This window comes from Hemicordylus capensis, chromosome 5 (genome assembly GCF_027244095.1).
Source record: "Hemicordylus capensis ecotype Gifberg chromosome 5, rHemCap1.1.pri, whole genome shotgun sequence".
Taxonomy (NCBI): Eukaryota; Metazoa; Chordata; class Lepidosauria; order Squamata; family Cordylidae; genus Hemicordylus; species Hemicordylus capensis.
Genome location: NC_069661.1, coordinates 64,010,423 through 64,028,591, shown reverse-complemented (window position 1 = coordinate 64,028,591; position 18,169 = coordinate 64,010,423). Strand labels below are relative to the sequence as shown.

General features: G+C 41.5%; 1 protein-coding gene across 6 annotated transcripts in view; it reads left to right on the top strand.

Annotated features, from left to right (window-relative positions):
* SH3D19 (SH3 domain containing 19) overlaps nt 1-17,571 on the top strand; it is a 124,343-nt gene extending 106,772 nt beyond the window's left edge. For 5 of the 6 annotated variants that reach the window (XM_053256388.1, XM_053256387.1, XM_053256391.1 and 2 more), the window contains 5 exons: nt 2,593-2,780; nt 4,787-4,839; nt 10,123-10,309; nt 12,758-12,855; nt 13,982-17,571. In XM_053256388.1, coding sequence (XP_053112363.1) covers nt 2,593-2,780; nt 4,787-4,839; nt 10,123-10,309; nt 12,758-12,855; nt 13,982-14,098 — 643 coding nt within the window. In that variant the 3' untranslated portion in view covers nt 14,099-17,571. Of the gene's footprint in view, nt 1-2,592; nt 2,781-4,786; nt 4,840-5,015; nt 5,138-10,122; nt 10,310-12,757; nt 12,856-13,981 lie in introns of those variants that run through there. The other variant, XM_053256392.1, reaches the window with a different exon arrangement.
* Nucleotides 17,572-18,169: the final 598 nt, after the last annotated feature.

Below are 18,169 nucleotides of genomic sequence, written 5' to 3'. Positions count from 1 at the left end.
CACTTGGACGGTACAGAATGCATTGGACACTTTCATATTTTTAGGACATTGTTGGGGTACAATGGGGGTTTGGTTAAATTTGGAATAATGACAATTTTTTGCATAAAATGCGTAATATTGGCCAATGTATGTTGTTTACAATATAAATTGTAACATATCTATATTGTAACAATATAAATACATAATATATTTGCAATGTAAAGCACACCTAATTATATATTACTAGTATTTTTAAGCCCGTTATAATAACGGGCGCTAGCCTTCCCCCCCCTTATGCGTTCTTCATCTCCTTTTCCTTTTGTGTGTGTGTGTGTGTGTTTGTTTGTGTCCCTGGTGTTGTCTCCCCCCCCTCTCTCTGTTTGTTGCTCACTTTCTTTTTGTCTTTGTTTTCCTCCGCTGTTGGACTACAATTCCCATTGCTTTCAGAGAAGAAGCGAGGAGCTCGCGAAAAGAGCTCCTCTCTATACTATGCTGCTGCCCAGACTGTTGTAATGGATGCAAATGACGCAACAGGCGTCCTTCGCGTCCATACCGGCAGTCTGGGCAGAGGCTTACCACAGGGAGAAGCTGTTTTTGTGAGCTCTTCAGTTATTCTCGGTGGAGTTTTTTTTAATTGTGGTTTTTGTTTTTGGACGATTGCTGCGGGCTGCAGTGGGCAAGTTGGGTTTGGGCAGCTGGTTGGGTAGGAGGGCGATAGGCAGGGGCGGCGCAATGTTCAAGGGCGTTCTTGTTTGTTCATTTTGTGGGGGGGGGATGCGGGGAAGTTGTTTTTCGGCTTCTTGGAGGGTGGGTGAGCGGGCAGTATTGCTCTGCTGTATGCCGTTCTGGTCGGCGTGGCAGGCCTCGTTGGCGGCTTTGCCGCCACCTCGCCCAGCTTCCCCGTTCTCTGTTTTGTTTTCTGGCCGCCGCCATTGGCCCCAGCTTTTTCGGGGCGGCCGCCTCTGGTCGTCTCGTCCTGCCGCCACTAATGGCCGAGGCGGCGGCTCTGCCGCCGCCTCGGCCAGTCTCCCCCTTCCCCGCATTCCCAGCTTCTTTGGCCGTTTTTGGCCACCCAACATGGCCGCCGGGTGCTGGCGGCTGTGTCTCTCTTGGACTGTTCTGAGCATGCACTCCGCGCATGCTCAGAACAGTCGAGGCACGAACGCACGCTTGGTGTCCGTCCACGGATGGACACCAAGCGTTTTATTAGAGAGGATAGTACATTATAATATTAAAAAATGTATAATTTTATAACATAATTCTAATTTATAATAAAACATATAACAGAATGTTTTTAATTATATAAATAGTTTTATGATAACTGTAGTTATTTTCTGTGGTAGCTAAACAATCAATTGCCAGTGTGAGTGGAGATGTGGTCAGCTGGTTTTAGATGACAATTCAAGGAGACACTGTGGAGAATAGCAATAGCAATAGCAATAGCACTTACATTTATATACCGCTCTATAGCCGAAGCTCTCTAAGCGTTTTACAATGATTTAGCATATTGCCCCCAACATTCTGGGTACTCATTTTACCGACCTCGGAAGGATGGAAGGCTGAGTCAATCTTGAGCCCCTGGTCAGGATCGAACTTGTAACCTTCTGGTTACAGGGTGGCAGTTTTACCACTGTGCCACCAGGGGCTCTCTCTAATAGTTAGCCATTAAAAGGTTAATTTATTTTGTCCTCCAAAACACTCTGTTGCACAAAGGGATGGTGGGCTTAGCAAGCTGTTCTGTCTTGGGAGGGAACACAGGCTCGTCTTTTGGGCCTGTCTCTGATGCAGAACTTCCCTGAAGAAAAGCTGTATGAGTCAGCCTTTAGTCTGGAAATATAATCCCAGTAGCTAGCGGAAGGTTTTTATTCTATTTCTCCATGCTTGTATTTTTCCTCTCAAAAATTAATCCCACAATCATTGCTCAATAGAGTGTTCCAATTGTTAAGTTGCAGGGAGCTGTCTGAGAACAGTCTGAGGAGTTAGCTCTCTCCCACTGGTCTAACACTTGGGCACATTATTTTCTGACTGCCAAAATGTGATGGTCTTGAAGCAAAATTCATTCTAGACCCAGGTGTTGCCATATACTAAGAAGATTATGTGCACCCAGGTCCCATTTGAGCCTGCAGGGGTTGGGGAATCTTGACAAAGATCTGGCCTGATCTCATAAAGAAATTGGAGCTATAGATTGAAGCTGGAAGCATCCGAAGCCTCCAAGCATGCTTTGAGAGGATGCAAGAGATTCTAGTAAGGATAGACATATCTACACATAGTTTAAAGAGCTCCTAACTCAACCTATTTCCTGGAACACTGGGGGGAAAGTGCTTGGAACACATTTTAAAAAAATTATACCACTTCTCAAAATCATCTTACACATACCCTGAAATGTTAAAATAAATATTTATTCTTTAATGTGTTACTATAGTTAGTTCCTCCAAATTCTTTGGAGCCCTTGGCATTCACTAGCATATGGTTTTGCTTTCTAGTGCCCTAGTTCTGACTATAAATTCATCTCTGTAACTTATGAGCTGTGGAACTGCTTCTTGTAGTTTATATTTTTAATTTTGCATTTTATAATTTTTAAAAATATATATTTAATATATATTTTTATTTTAGAGGCCCTAGATGTATAGCTCGATTTGAATACATTGGCGACCAGAAAGATGAACTAAGCTTTTCAGAAGGTGAAATTATTATTTTGAAGGAATATGTTAATGAAGAATGGGCCAAAGGAAAACTGAAAGGCAACTCTGGAATTTTCCCCCTGAACTTTGTGGAAATTATTGAAGATCTGCCAGAACAAGGTGAAAAAACCCCACAAGAAAATACAAAATTATCAATGAGTATATCTTTGGTATCTCCTCAGTGTCCCTTTGAGAAATATAGTCATCCCTTGCCAACCGTGGGTTTCCCAATTGCAGATTTGAGTATTCACAACTGGGAAATTGTAGTAGGTCTCGCTAACTGAGACCTGAGTATCCTTGGTTTGGTGAGATTTTTTGGATGTTTGGGGGGAATTTGTGGGGTCAGGGGGTCATTTCTGGGGGCTTAGGGATGATTCTTGGGGGTTCAGGGGTGATTTCCAGGGGTCTGCAGGGTCGGGGGGTGATTTTCAGGGTCGGGACGGGTTTTTCTATTTTTAGCTTTTTTCCCCCTGTCTTTTTGCGACTGCGATTCCCCTAATCCCTTGATTCCCATTGGTTTTAATGCCTTGTCAACCGTGAATTTGCCAACGGTGAGGTTTTCCAGGAACGGAACCCTCGCGCTTGGCAAGGGACAACTGTACTGAAATAACCAACAATAGCAACTTTAAATGTGGTATGCGAAGGTTTGTGCATTACATACTTAAAATAAATGAGCAGAGGAGCTGTAAGACTAAAAGGAAAGTTAATATAGCCCATTCTTCTCCATGGATTTAATTTCTTAAATGGACTTGATTTCTGATATAGATTCTTGAGGTATTTAAACCGCCTTGGGGTTTTCTTTTAACGAAAGGCGGTATAGAAATGTAAAAATAAATAAATAAATAAATATTTAATATTTTAAATAAATAATAAATTTAAAACTTAAATAGGAACACTGCAGCTATAACAATATGAAAGAATGTTTTGGATGGGTGTTTACATATACTGCATGTTTTCACCACAAGCTCCACTGAACACTTGGATAAAACAAAAGTTTGCTTTGGATGCAGTTATGCATATATGCAGATATTTATATGTATCTGCTAATTCTGGATTGTGTGAAAAAGCCCTCGGATGTGGTAGAGATTTACATATCTCATGACCTAATCCTAAAACTTGCCATATTGCCAAATAAGTACTTAGGACATAGAATACTAGTGCAACAACATAAAGCACAGTGCCATGCTATGTAGGATGCCAGTGTTGGAGGCACAATATGCCAGATGCTTATTTACTCCCTTTTTGGGAAAATGTATGGAAAAACCACATAATATATGTGGGTATGGCTTCAAAAACTTGAATAGAAATTATGACATAAATGGAAGACATGATTGAAGATATAGAGTGAAGAACTGTGTGTACTTTCATCCCTCTGGTGTTCAAGCTCAAATACATGGTAGTGAATTTACTCCAAACCGGCATTGTAACACCAGCCTTCCTAGATTCTGGGTTGTATCCAATTCCTGCCTTTCCCTTGCATTATCTGGCACTTGCACAAGAGGCAGTATGTCATTTCACTCTGTGTTCAGTGGTTTCATCCTTCTGATTTCACCCTCTCTAGCCCCCTGCACCCTTTGAAAGTCTGGTCCTGAGAGTTAGGTGACCTTAGGAACAGATTTTGGTAGGCTACAGGGGACTGGGGTTGAAAGGTGAGGTTTGGCTACAACCTTCTGCAATGGGTGTTTAATTCACCTGAAAGACACTGTGTATAGTTACCGTTCAATAGTGCTAATTTGTTTCTTTCCTAAAGAGATGGTTTAATTCATAGTTTTATTGGTTTCCCTACCTTCTTATAGGTAGAAACTGTTAAATAACAGTTTAAACAAAACAAGTGGGAAAACTTAAGTGCTTAAGGAGGGAAGAAGTAAAAGTGGGGTGGGGGCAGGATTCCCAGCCATCTTTTAACACTGGACTGGATGAGGTAAATAAAGTTGATTAGGCAAACGCATTGGTGAGCACTCTCCTCAGACTTTAAAAAATGCAGACATGGATAGCGTGGGTGGAACAAACATTAAAGAATGAATCAAAAGGAGTGAACTATTTTGACATACTTTGTTATATTGGTATCAGTGCAGTTCAAGTGATTTGGGTCATTATTTTAAGTTGCTCAATTCTCTTTTATATAGACCATGGGGCACTACTGAAGAATAAAAAAGAGAATTCTACATCTGTGGCACAGGTAGTCTGCTAAACATTTGAAATATTAAGCATGAGGAAATTTGTTGTTCAAATATATGTCTTAAATATGTTGATTGATTAATTAATTAATTAGTTCTCTCTCTCTCTCTCTGGTTACATATTGTTTTTCTCTTTTACCCCTGACTTGAACTGCATTTGCCCATATGAATCTGCCAGGGCCATTCACTCATCAACTTGAGCCCTCCTCTGACTGAGATTCGGTTGGTGGGGACAAGAGACAGGACCTTTTTGTTTGGGATACCCTCCCAGAAGAGCTTCACCAAGCTCCCTCCCTAAAGGTTTTTTAAAAACACCTCTTAAAACTTGCTTGTTTAGAGAGGCTTTTTAATGTGTTTTACTACAGCCTGATGGGTTTTTAATTTGTAGTTGGGTTTGTTTAAATGGTTTTTATTCTACAGGTGAAACTCGGAAAATTAGAATATCGTGCAAAAGTCCATTAATTTCAGTAATGCAAATTAAAAGGTGAAACTGATATGAGACAGACGCATTACATGCAAAGCGAGATAAGTCAAGCCTCAATTTGTTATAATTGTGATGATCATGGCGTACAGCTCATGAAAACCCCAAATCCACAATCTCAGAAAATTAGAATATTACATGGAACCAAGAAGACAAGGATTGAAGAATAGAACAATATCGGACCTCTGAAAAGTATACAGTGTACTGTGCTTGATTGGCCAGCAAACTCGCCTGACCTGACCCCATAGAGAATCTATGGGGCATTGCCAAGAGAAGGATGAGAGACATGAGACCAAACAATGCAGAAGAACTGAAGGCTGCTAATGAAGCATCCTGGTCTTCCATAATACCTCATCAGTGCCACAGGCTGATAGCATCCATGCCACGCCGCACTGAGGCAGTAATTGCTGCAAAAGGGGCCCAAACCAAGTACTGAATACATATGCATGCTTATACTTTTCAGAGGTCCGATATTGTTCTATTCTTCAATCCTTGTCTTCTTGGTTCCATGTAATATTCTAATTTTCTGAGATTGTGGATTTGGGGTTTTCATGAGCTGTACGCCATGATCATCACAATTATAACAAATTAAGGCTTGACTTATCTCGCTTTGCAAGTAATGCGTCTGTCTCATATATCAGTTTCACCTTTTAATTTGCATTACTGAAATTAATGGACTTTTGCACGATATTCTAATTTTCCGAGTTTCACCTGTACATTGTGTTTTATTCAGGTAATTATTTTAATTAATAATTTAATTGTCCATATTATTTTGTAAATAGAAAGACTCTCCTTAAGAGCTCAGTCTTCCAGAATAAATTTCCAAAAACGTTGTATTTCCAGGGTTCTTCGACATGGTCTCTGTCTTGTACACAAATGGGCTATGTGCCTGTGCAGAGACCTCATCGGAATCTAACAAGCTCAATTCTCCTGCTTTGGGCAGGTACCCTGCCCCCAGCCGCTATATGCGGCTGCTATATGCGGCTGCGCCACTCCTCAGCCTTTCGTCGTCCATGCTTCAGTGAACATCGTGAACAAGCTTTGCTAACTTGGCAAAGAGGCACCTTTTAACATCGTGATTCTCTTATTTAGCAGCGGGAGAGTAACTGGCCCTATCCACCCCTAGCACTGTACCTCCTGTGACTGTTGCTGGTGTCTGTCTGATGTTTATTTTTAGATTGTGAGCCCTTTGGGGACAGGGAGCCATTTTATTTATTTGTTGCTTCTCTGTGTAAACCACCCGGAGCCATTTTTGGAAGGGCGGTATAGAAATCGAATGAATAAACATTGTGGAGTCTGCAGCTTAGCAACGAGTAGGATCCAGCTATCCCCTTGTTGTTTTTCTCTCTGCTTCTTTGATTTCTTTTTTATTCTTCCTTTAATTTATCCACATAGTAGCGTTTTTGTTCCTTGCATTTTGCTTTTGCGTTTTCTCTCTCCTTTGGCGCTCCGATCCCGGCTTGGATGGAGTGTGGTGGCCGGCTGGCCTTCGGCATTTATGCCAGCTACGATGAACTTTAAAAAATGTCTCTGCTGCAGATCTAAGATCTCTTCCCCCGATACTCATACCGAGTGTCTCTTGTGCTTGGGGGAATCCCACATTGTCAAGACCTGTCTTCATTGCCAAAAGTTCACAAAACAGGCTTGCAAAAGTAGGTCTTCTCGCCTGTGCACAGCGCTGTGGGATCTGGCTCTCTGTTCTTTGGAAGCCTTATCGCTGAAGCGGTCTGTAAAGATGGCTTTATCGGGACAATTGGAGCATGCGGTGTCTGCTCCTGCGGAGACTGAAAACCCAATCTCAATACCGATTTCGGTGTCTTCTGCTGCTCAACCATCAGTGGCTTCGAGTGAGCCCGGGCTTCCTCAGTGCCCAGCGCCTGCAGTACCTAAGTCCTCCCCTCAGGATCGGTACCGAAGTTGAAAAGAAGAAATTGAAGTCACATCAGGACTTGCCAGCGGGTTGTCACCTCCCTCCTGTACCCAAGAAGAAGAACGCAGAAGAGGTTCCTGCATCGGAGGCCCTTGTGGCCAAGAAGACTAAAGTGGTTTCAGATCATACCACGCAATGATCGTTGGTGTCGACGCGGCCTACCTCGCCTGTGGTGATGGAATCGTCTGACGTGGCCCACGATCGAACTAGTTTGAGTAGAGAACTTACGGTGGCAACAGAGGAACCAGGTTATGCTTTGTCAGAGGAGGCGTATTCTCCAACCAGGCCAGCAGAAGATGCTTCATGGCTGCCTAGGAGACGGTCACCTCCTTGGTGCCAACAAGAGCTCATTCCCCTTAGAGACCATGGTACCCATTGGAAATCGGAAGAATGCTCCTCGACATTCAAGGTGCTGCCGTAACTAGACGATCGGCTCATCATGGCGAGCACCAGGTGTGTGGTTCTGGACGCTCTTGAGATCGTGGTAGATACTCTGCAGGAGCTGGGTTTCCAAATAAACTTCAAAAAATCTCCGTTGGAACCCACCCATTGAATTCAGTTAATTGGGCTGATATTCAACATTACCTTGGAAAAGGTCCTCCTTCCAATGGGCCACATAGTTACTCTCCAGAGGCTGGTGGCCATTTTCCTAGCTGTTAGCTCACAGCCTATGCTTTCCATACAGCGCCTGTTGGGTCACATGGCATCGAGTACATACGTACTACCTCAAGCACAGCTTCGTATGTACATCATTCAGAGATGGTTTTTGGACGTGTTTGATCCCCTACGGGATCCGGGCCATCTAGAACACAAGACCCATCGATGGGTGTGGACGACGTCGGAGTGGTGGATGGAGTTTCGGCATATGAGTGTCAGTACTCCCTTTCAAGCTGCTCGAGCCCAGTGGGTGGTCATGACAGATGCATCGGAGCTCGGTTAGGGAGCACACCTGGAAGGGCTTTGACTGAGTGGACATTGGTCCCGCAAAGAGAGGACTTGACACATCAGTTATCTGGAGCTGTTGGCCATTTTCAATGCTCCCAAAGGCTTCCTGCCCCTGATTGGGCATCATTCAGTGATAATACAAACAGACAATATGACAGCAAAAGCCTACGTCAGTCAACAGGGCAGCACGTCCTCAAGTAGTCTTGTTTTTGGCTCTGGACCTGTGGCATTGGTGTGTGGCACATGCAGTATCACCTCAGGCAGTTCATAGTCAGGGTGTGCTGAATGTCCAAGCAGACACTCTGAGCAGAATGACAGTGGTCTCCCACGAGTGAGCCTTACACCAGGGTGTGCTCAGGGACATATTTGTAAACTGGGGAGCCCCGTTGCTGGACCTGCTGTCTCAGGAGGAAGGATGGGTGTTTCACTCAGATGTTTGATCCCTCCATCTGATGGCATGGAGGGTCCTGACGACTTCCCGATGAGACTTAGGGAAGTTGGGGTTGCTGCCAGGAAACAGTCCACACGGAAATCATATGGTCACAAGTGGATTTGTTTCTGCTCATTCACTATACTGCATAACTTTGATGCATTTAATCCATCCATTCAAGATCTCTGTAATTATCCGTTGTCCCTTAAGGAGTCCAGTTTAAAACTTTCATCCCTTAAGATATGTTTGGCTGCTATTGTAGCGCATTCCCCCGATGGCTGGGCTTCTTGGTTTAAAGACCTGGTGGTGAAAAGTTTTCTTAAAGGTTTAATACATGTGTTCCCAGACGATCTGGTTATGTCATCAGCTTGGGACCTGTCAGTAATATTGGCTGGTCTACTACGGCCGCCATCTCCTGACCAGGATAGTCACCTTTTTGGTGGCCATTATCTCCGCCGGGAGGGTAAGTGAGTTAAGGGCCCTGAGGGCTGGCCAACTGTACCTTCAGTTCTATAAGGACAAGGTTGTAGTCAGGACAGATGTCAAGTTCCTGCCCAAAGTGGTGTCCATGTTTCACCGGTCGTCCCTGTTCACTTTGCCCATGTTTCTTCCAAATCCTTTATCGGATGCAGAAAAGAGGTTACACAGTTTAGACATTCAAAGGGCATTGTCCTTCTACGTTCAGAGGTCTGCAGAGTGGAGAAAATCTCCTTCCTTGTTTGTTCTGTACAACGGGCCACATAAAGGTCTCCAAGTCTCGGCCCAATCCAGGTCCAGGTGGATAGTTTCCACAATTGAACTTTGTTATCAGTTGGCTCATAAGCAGTTGTCTGCTACAGTTAAGACACATTCTGTTAGGTCCGTTGCATCCTCTGTGGCCTTTGATCGTACAGTCCCATTGGACACTATTTGTCAGGCAGTTACTTGGGCTTCACCCCATTCATTTATTCGCCATTGTGCAATTGATACCAGGGCATGAAATGATCCTGTGTTTGGCAGGAGTGTCCTGCAATCCATTTTCAGTTGATGTCCTTGTTTCTGAAACAACAATTTCTGGCTGATTATATTTGCTTCTGTTCTTCCCTCCTCCTTGGGTGCTAGCTTGTTATGCGCCCATTTGTATAGAAGACAGAGACCACGTCGAAGAACCTGTTGTTTCCTGCCTTTTTATGGATCTAAGTGAAATAGGATTTGTACTAAGAATGCACTTTAGTTTGTCCATTTCTGCGCAAAGAGCACATAGAGATACAGCCCAATGCAGCTATGAGCTACTTTAACTGAGCCAAAGGATTCGTGTGCGTGCATGTGCGTGTCCAGGATTGATATAGAGCTTTGGTCACATTTAACCTCAAACTACTAATTTGTCTTAAGCCCATTAAATGATGTGTGCAGAATTAATGGGGACTACATTGTTTTTGAAAGATCTACATAGTTTTCAAAAGGATCACTTTCCATCCACACCATTCAAACAAGACTCATTTCTGTGTTAATTTTTACAGATGGAAGGGCATGCTGGAGAGTGGTGTGATGCACTCCATGATTTTACAGCAGAAACCCAGGAAGACTTGTCCTTTAAAAAGGGAGACCACATCTTGATACTAGAGCACTTGGACTCAGAATGGTACAGAGGAAGACTAAATGGGAAGGAAGGAATTTTCCCAGCAGTCTTCGTCCATGTTTGTTCAGGTATAATGTTGGGAGTATAAACTGTGAATAAACACACAAGATTTTTAGAAGCCATAATAAAGATGCTGCTGCTGTAATTCTTATTCAAACATTAATGAAGGGAATGTCAGAATGCATGTGGAAAGCAACCACAATTTAAGTTAACAGTCCTTCAGAGTTCAAATCATTGGATGCTGAAAGAGTAGGTGGGGATATGGTGGGCATAAACTGACCTCTCAATGCCTGCAGTGCCCCCATATGTTGCCCAAGCATTCACCTGTGTGCTCCTGTTGGTTAGATATGGTGGACACAACCGATTTTTCAGGGCTTCTTCATGGGTGCTGTTCAGATGGATCAAATCTGTGGTGTGTGAAGAGCAGTCTGGTCACATAGTGTGTGCAAATCTTTTTGTCATTTATTCCCCGTTTTAAGATGCAGTGGTGTTGTCAGTTTAGGTACTGCTTGGTTGTTTATAAGCAACAGTGAACATCTTATAAATCAGTGGACTTGCAAGGGAACATTAAACTTCTGAAAGTGGTGAGTGGGGAAAAGATGTCTGCTTCTGAAGTTATACTCTGTGTTAATATTGACTTTTCTTCAGATGAGAAACTTCAGGACTTCCACAGGCAGGTAGCATAGCTTCCCTGAGCTGACCTACAACTTCTTATGCCCTGGCTTTCAATTCCTCTGCCATGCAGGCTACATATTTTATGAAATTCTGTTCTACAAGCAGCAATTTTAAGCAGGTTCTCATTGCACTGTTATTTTGTTTACAGTGATTAGATTGGCAGACATCCTTGGTTGGGTGCTTGAAGCCCTGCACACTTTGCCATGGAGATGGCCATTAATCCAACCCAGGGAGAGGCTGTAGAGATTTCAAATGAAATCAGTCCTCTTGGCACATGGGACTTTGTATCTCAAAACCAGACGTTGTCCTAAAGGGAAAACATTTGCTTAGACTGAAAATGATTAACTACACTGACAGAGCTTGAAAGCTTCAGGCTGGTGCCTTGGTAAAGAGCACAACCATCATAAACAGCTTTCAGTAGCTGATACCCTACAAAAGAAACATGGATGTGCCAAGAAGACCTGTCTGTACTGCAGAGAGTACATGAATAGGGAGCAATTTTCACCAATATTCTGTCCCTCTGGAAGTGCCCTGCCTTTCAGAAATATGTCCCCAAGGGTTGCACAGCTCTTGGCAACAAATTGGAAGGCACAGAGCACTTCCAGAGGCAGAGAAGGCTGTTGAAAATTGCTCACCACCACCACCCCGCTTCCATGGGTGCAGTGGCAGTAGGGTGGCCTCTGACTGCAAGGATGCAAATCCAATGAGTCCTTGCCGCATTAGTGAGGATGTCAGCAGATATCTTTGGTACCCAAATCCTAAAGCTGCAGTATCCTATGTGCCGCAAGTAGAACACTTCCATCCTGCAGTGCCTTAAAAAATAGAGTTATTACATTGCAACAGGAATGTTTCTATTGATTATGTTGACACCATATTATACAACTGTCTTACTATACTACCATTATTTTAAGTTGCATATTATTTTTGGCCAGTTGTTGGTCCAACAGTGGTGTTCTCTCTGGGACTAGCTCACAGTGAAGATGCATATTACAGTGCTTAAGGCCTTCCTTAAGATTGCTTGCCTTCGTGATTTAAACATTGCACTAAAAGCGTCTTTAACAGAAAGAATTTTAGCACTGAAAATGGAGAAGTGAGTAAGAGTAGCATCTATCATTTCAGAAATGTCACCACTGTAGTGACAACATGCCAGCAGTTCAATCTGTCACAATGTCTAGACAGTGTTGAATATAATAGTAAACTTGCTATTATAGTGGTAGAATGAGTATACTCCAGAATTTGCAAGATTTTCTGTAAAGTGAATATATTTTAAAATACCTGTTAATGTAGCAGGATGCCTCTGAATACCAGTTGCAGGAGAGAGGGCATGCCCTCATCTCCTGCCTGTGGCTTCCACGGCATCTGGTGGGCCACTGTGTGAAACAGGATGCTTGACTAGATGGGCCTTGGGCCTGATCCAGCAGGGATGTTCTTATGGTCTTAATAATGTTGAAAGTTTATTTCCAGTCATGCCAATATCTTAGAAAATGATGGTTATGACATCAAGTCTGTAGCGTGCGTGTGTGCGTGCGTGTGTGTGTGTGTTAAGTCTCTACAAATGCCCAAATAAGAGAGCTTGTAGCTGAAAGAAAGAGGAAAAGAAAAATGTTGGTTTTTTGGAGTAGAAGAGAGTGGTTTCTATAGTCAGGCCATCATTCTGTACTCAAGCTTGCAAGATTTCTCAAACTTTTACATGTAGTGTTTAAGTGTTTTTTCTTTGTGTACAATAAACGCTTCCACCTTCTAGAACCAAAGCAATGCAGTATCTGTGGGGGTAGTGCAAAATGTCATCTCATTCTTTTATGCCAAAGATTTGCCATTTGAATTGTATTATTATTTTACAGGAGGAACAAAATCATCACAGCTTTCATGTGGGAAGAAAGTTAAAGCCAAGGCCCTGTATGACTTTCATGCTGATAACATAGACGAACTTTCTTTCAAAGTGAGCATTAAAAACAAACCCTATCTTTTGTTTGCCATTCTATTCTGATACAGAAAATATCACCCTGTCTGTCTCTTTCAGTAGGGAACAAATTGTATACCAGTAATGAGTTTTATTGTAGTTTGATAAAATATACTTCTAAAGCATTAAAGGTAAAGTGTGCCGTCAAGTCGATTTCAACTCCTGGCACCCAGAGAGCCCTGTGGTCTTCTTTGGTAGAATACAGGAGGGGCTTACAATTGCCTCTTGCCACACAGTATGAGGTGATGCCTTTCAGCATCTTCTTCTGTTGCTGCTGCCCGATATAGTACCAGTGAGGATTTGAACCAGCAACATTCTGCTTGTTAGTCAAGCATTTCCTCGCTGTGCCACTTAAGGTGTCTAAAGCATTACTGCCACTTAAATCTGTAACCTTGGTGGTGGCTCACATCAGCTGTTAAACTGTTTAAACTATATTTTGACTTAAGCATGTTGAGGCTTCTCTGCATTGATCCTGTGGTCAGTAGCTCACTGCTCATACCTGGAGAGAGCAATTTTCTCTTGTAACATCTGACATCTATTTACTGTACTTACCCATATAGAAGACTACCATAAATTTAAGATAACCATCTTAAAAACAGAGGTTAAATAGGTTATACCTATATTTACCCAAAAGGAAGAGAGCTTTAAAAAAAGGAGAGAATTTAAGAAGATTCCCCCGTTTAACACCAAAAAACTTGGTGAACTAGTCTTGGATGCAGATAAATACAGTAGCAGTCACAAAATGTGATTTCAGTAGACATCTGTGCTAACAAAATGATCCAATTCATAAATGCAAACTGAAATTTGGTACTTGCAAGCCTTTGAAGCTGGCTTTGCTGAACCATCAGACCTAAAAAATATCAAATTAAATGCAAGCAAAATATTACATCATTTAAACATTCTGGCATGATGCAAAGTATACCATGGGTGGTTCTGCACTGTCCACACTGCTGCAGGTATCTAAAAGTGGCATTGTAGCCCACAGTATATTGTCCATCCTGTCAATTGCTGAAAGTAGGGGGGTGATGATCTACATGGGTGTTGATTAAAAATAAGTCAGATATCTTTGTATTCCTGCAGGACTCATATCTTTGTATTCCTGCAGGCTGGTGATATGATAACAGAAGTGGAATCTGTAGATGAAGACTGGATGAGTGGAGAACTACGTGGCAAATCTGGAATATTTCCCAAAAACTTCGTCCAGATTCTACAACCATCCTGAGGATGAACTCTAGTTCTGGGTAATCTGCCTATATAAGGGAATACTTCAACAGCACAAAAGCACATTATACTCCAAGCATCAGAGAGCCTGTCATCTGTGATCACTTTACCTAACCTTTTGACTATCAAATGTATTTTTGCACTATTTTTATAAAAGCATACCAGATTGTACATTTTATTGTTTTTTCACAAAACACTTTAGAGCCCCACCTCCTCATTGCTCCAAGGAGCAGCATTTGGTACAAAACCCAACTACTTGCTACCTGCATTTTGGCATTTTTTTCTAACAAACCATTGAATATTCAAATACTGCTTAAGTGGTATCTCTTCATTCCCATTGCATACGCCTCGCTACGCTTAATAGTAATTCTATTGCTGTGTTAGCTGGGGCAGCAGTGGACCCTTGATGTACAATTACTGGGAAGAGCAGGGTTTTTACTTTTTTAAGAGATCAACTACTATGTTACATGATTATGGCCTCATGCTGTGCCTACAAAGAAACTTCCAAGAATGTCATCGCTTCTACAGGCAACTAGCTGAATTACTTAATTCCGTTACGCAAGTTCTTTATCCAGAGTCTGCCTCATCCATCATAAATGCATCAGGTTCGATTTCTTTCTGTCTTTTAGGTATTTTTAAAATCACATTGCAACATCCCTGCCATGTTTTTACAGCATTTTCCATTTCCTAGGAAAAAATGTTGTTGAAAGATGCTCATTGTTTTGAGATTTAAGTGTTTGAAAAAGCCAGTTTATGAATATGGGAAAACAAGCCACACTACCACCATTCACACTTTGCCCTGTGAGTTAATTTGCATCAAATTATTAGAGTATGTTGCAGCTGCTTCTTGTTTTGCTTTCTTTCATTGGATTTGTCTCCCTGCTCCCCAAACCTGTGTGTAACACCCCAGCCATGAGTTGTTTGAAAACACTGAGATTGGTTGTGCTTCCCTACTTTTTTCACTCAATTCTTAAACTGAAGCTTGTTGAGATGATAAAAGGAAAACAGCAACCAGATGGCTACATTGCACTCATCCTGTATTTGTAAGCTACAGATCAGTGCTAAGTAATTCTCATTACATCCTCTAATTAGTGTAGGAAACAAGCACATTATGCTTATGCGTAATAAATCTTATTAAGCTTCAGACAGCAAGCATAAATCTAACCTGATCAAGAAACAATGAAACTCCAAAAGCAACTACAGCACCTGAACAAGTCTGACACAGTTCAGAAAGCTTATTTGAAGGTGCCCTATATGGAAGGCACACCACCCTGTGGCAACAAATCTGTTGTGGCATAAGTAGGTATCAGGAAATGAAGCTCTCTCCCTCAAGCTTTCCACCTTCAGATAGATTTTGACATGCTGCCTCAAACAAGCAATCTACAACCTGCATCCTGGGAGGATACAGTAAACTTTTGAGATAGTCTGGAATTTGGACCAGTATGGATATTTTGCTGTTCATTTAATATCTCTATTTTCTTCCTATTGCTTATTACATAAATGCAATGAAGTTACCAGGTGAAGGGCAGGGGAAAGACTTGTTGAATGGCAGCAAGTTTTGATCTGGTCCGTACTTGGATAGGTGGCTACTTAGGACCCAAATATAAGTGAATGGAAGACTGGTGATATATGAAAAAAATGTATTGAAGTTTTATCTGAATACAATAAGCATAATTAACAATGGCTAAACATGAAAAGTATTGGACCAAGTTGCAAAGAAGTAGTCACATGCTACTTCTCAGATTACAGTGGCTACAATCCTACTGGCTCAGAGTTAACACGAAGGGCCATAACCATGAAAATCTTAATTTTTGTGCAATAGTAAATAACCTGCTCTTGGAAAAGGTGGATTTATTTTGATTGACCTCATTTCAGGATTGCATTCTTTTTTGGATTAACTAGTTAACATCATCATATCAGTTTTAACTGTTTACACTTAAGGCTATTGTTGACAATTTTTGTGCAGCCCACAAAATTAATTATTTCATGCTCTCTACCTTTTTTTAGAAATTTCTGGCTAGTTGAAGCTTGTATATAGTTACATAGTTTATCTGCTAACTTCTCTTTAGACAAAGTATGTATTATTGGTTAATATAAATTCTCTAAAGAGGGAAGAGAAGAAATAAAGGCTTGTTCATATGAGATTCTTCCTTCATCTGCAAGATGAAATAAGTAGTAAAATCACACTCATTCCCCTGTACCTACAAGTAAATGGCCAATGGAGGATCCTGAAGGTATTCTCACACAGGAAATTAAACCCTCCATATAAGGGAGTTAATTTCAACAAACGGGAAAATTGCTTAATTAAGTAACTAGTGTTATTGCATTTAACATTATGTACTCTAGTGATTTCATAGCAATTCAGTATTTTGCACAAACCTAGGTTGCATAACTCTGGGTTTAGTGGAGTTGGTTGAATCTACAAAGATTTTGGATCCATATTAAACATGCATTTATTTTCCATTTCTCAATATGCTTCTGGTTATGTGTCAGCATATTGTCATTCTAGAAGTCCATCCAGTCCCTTTGTATATAGATACTGTAAAGCGTCCATGGGTTACATGAACAAAAGTTCTCACTTACTCTCCAAGGAATCAGTATATCTGGTACATGCATTTACCAGCACTGTACAATTCCCTATCACTTGAGCGGAGAAGCAGTTCTATCACCTGCAACAACCACCTTTGTTCAGTTCACACTGTAACACTAATTGCCATATCTCAGCTTTAACCAGATTTACCTTTTATCAAAGCTGTATACACCAGTCTGTACACTTTGAAAAGTGGTATTGACATAACTTAATCAAGTGGTATTTTGGGGCGTTATCCTGAAAGCCAATTCCAAACAGATTGTTAGAGTGCAGTGTTTACTTTTTGATGACTATTTCCTTGTGTTTTCATACAAATATTTTCAGCAAGTAATGCTTTTGACATTTTAGATAGCTGAATTGCTTGGGGGTTTTTTTGTCCTTGTTAATGAAAAAGCATTAATTACTATTTAAGTTAGACATGAATAACTATTACATCCATTAGCATTTCATATATTTAAATAGGCATCTGGTTGAGCAATCCTTGTATTCTCCCAAGTCTGAACTGATTGCCAAATCCAGCATTTAACTCCAACAGTGCCATCTAAAGGGCTCTAACAATTTTAGTTGTGTATAAACTCAACACATTAAATGCATTTAACTTTAACAACTTTTCAGAATGAAAACATGGTTATGCATTATACAACCTAAACTCTCAACTGAATAAAAGTTCAGTTCAGTGAGAGGAAGCAGGACGTTACTGTCTAAATCCTAAATTGTATGTTAAATTAATATGCAATAAATCTGGAGCTTAAAAAAGACTTTCCATCTATCAGATTTATGTACAAGAGCCATTTTGCCTTCTACAAGTTCATATTTCTCCTTTCAATCTGTTATGGTACCAGTAAACTTGTATTTAACTAATAAACCTTGTTTGTCTGAAAGTGTATGCAAGTTTTGAACACGGCGGGGGGGGGGGGGGGGGAGAATATAGGATGTAGAGTTAATGTTTTTTCCAGGAACAAGAATCCAGAAAAGTTGTTATAACTATCCACTTCCAGAAGTTATTGCTTGCTGGTTAAAGACAGCATAAGTTTGAAGCCTTCCCAGGCCTAAGTACTAGACAGATGCAACATGGCACACACCTTACACAGAATATTAATACAGGATCACATATAGCAAGTGGCTTGTATTTAAATCTCTGGAGCAGCAGTGCCTGTTTGTATAATAGCCCCACCAGAACTCTCCTTCCATTCATTGAACAGCGCTCCATTGCACCAAAGATCTGGATAGAACTCTTGCTCCCTTAAAGAACTGGCAGCAGCTGACCCAGCATCCCATTGGGAGGCTGCCCTTCCCACAGCAGCTTGACTTACTTACTACTATTTATATATGGCTTTTCAACGGTTTCCAAAGCAGGGAAAAACCATGGTCTCTGTGCAGGAGTGGCCAGCATAGCAAACACTTAGCACACTGCCCACCCCAATGGCCACTACATATGTGGCGTATTGTGGTGCCAGTGTGGTGTAGTGGTTAGAGTGCTGG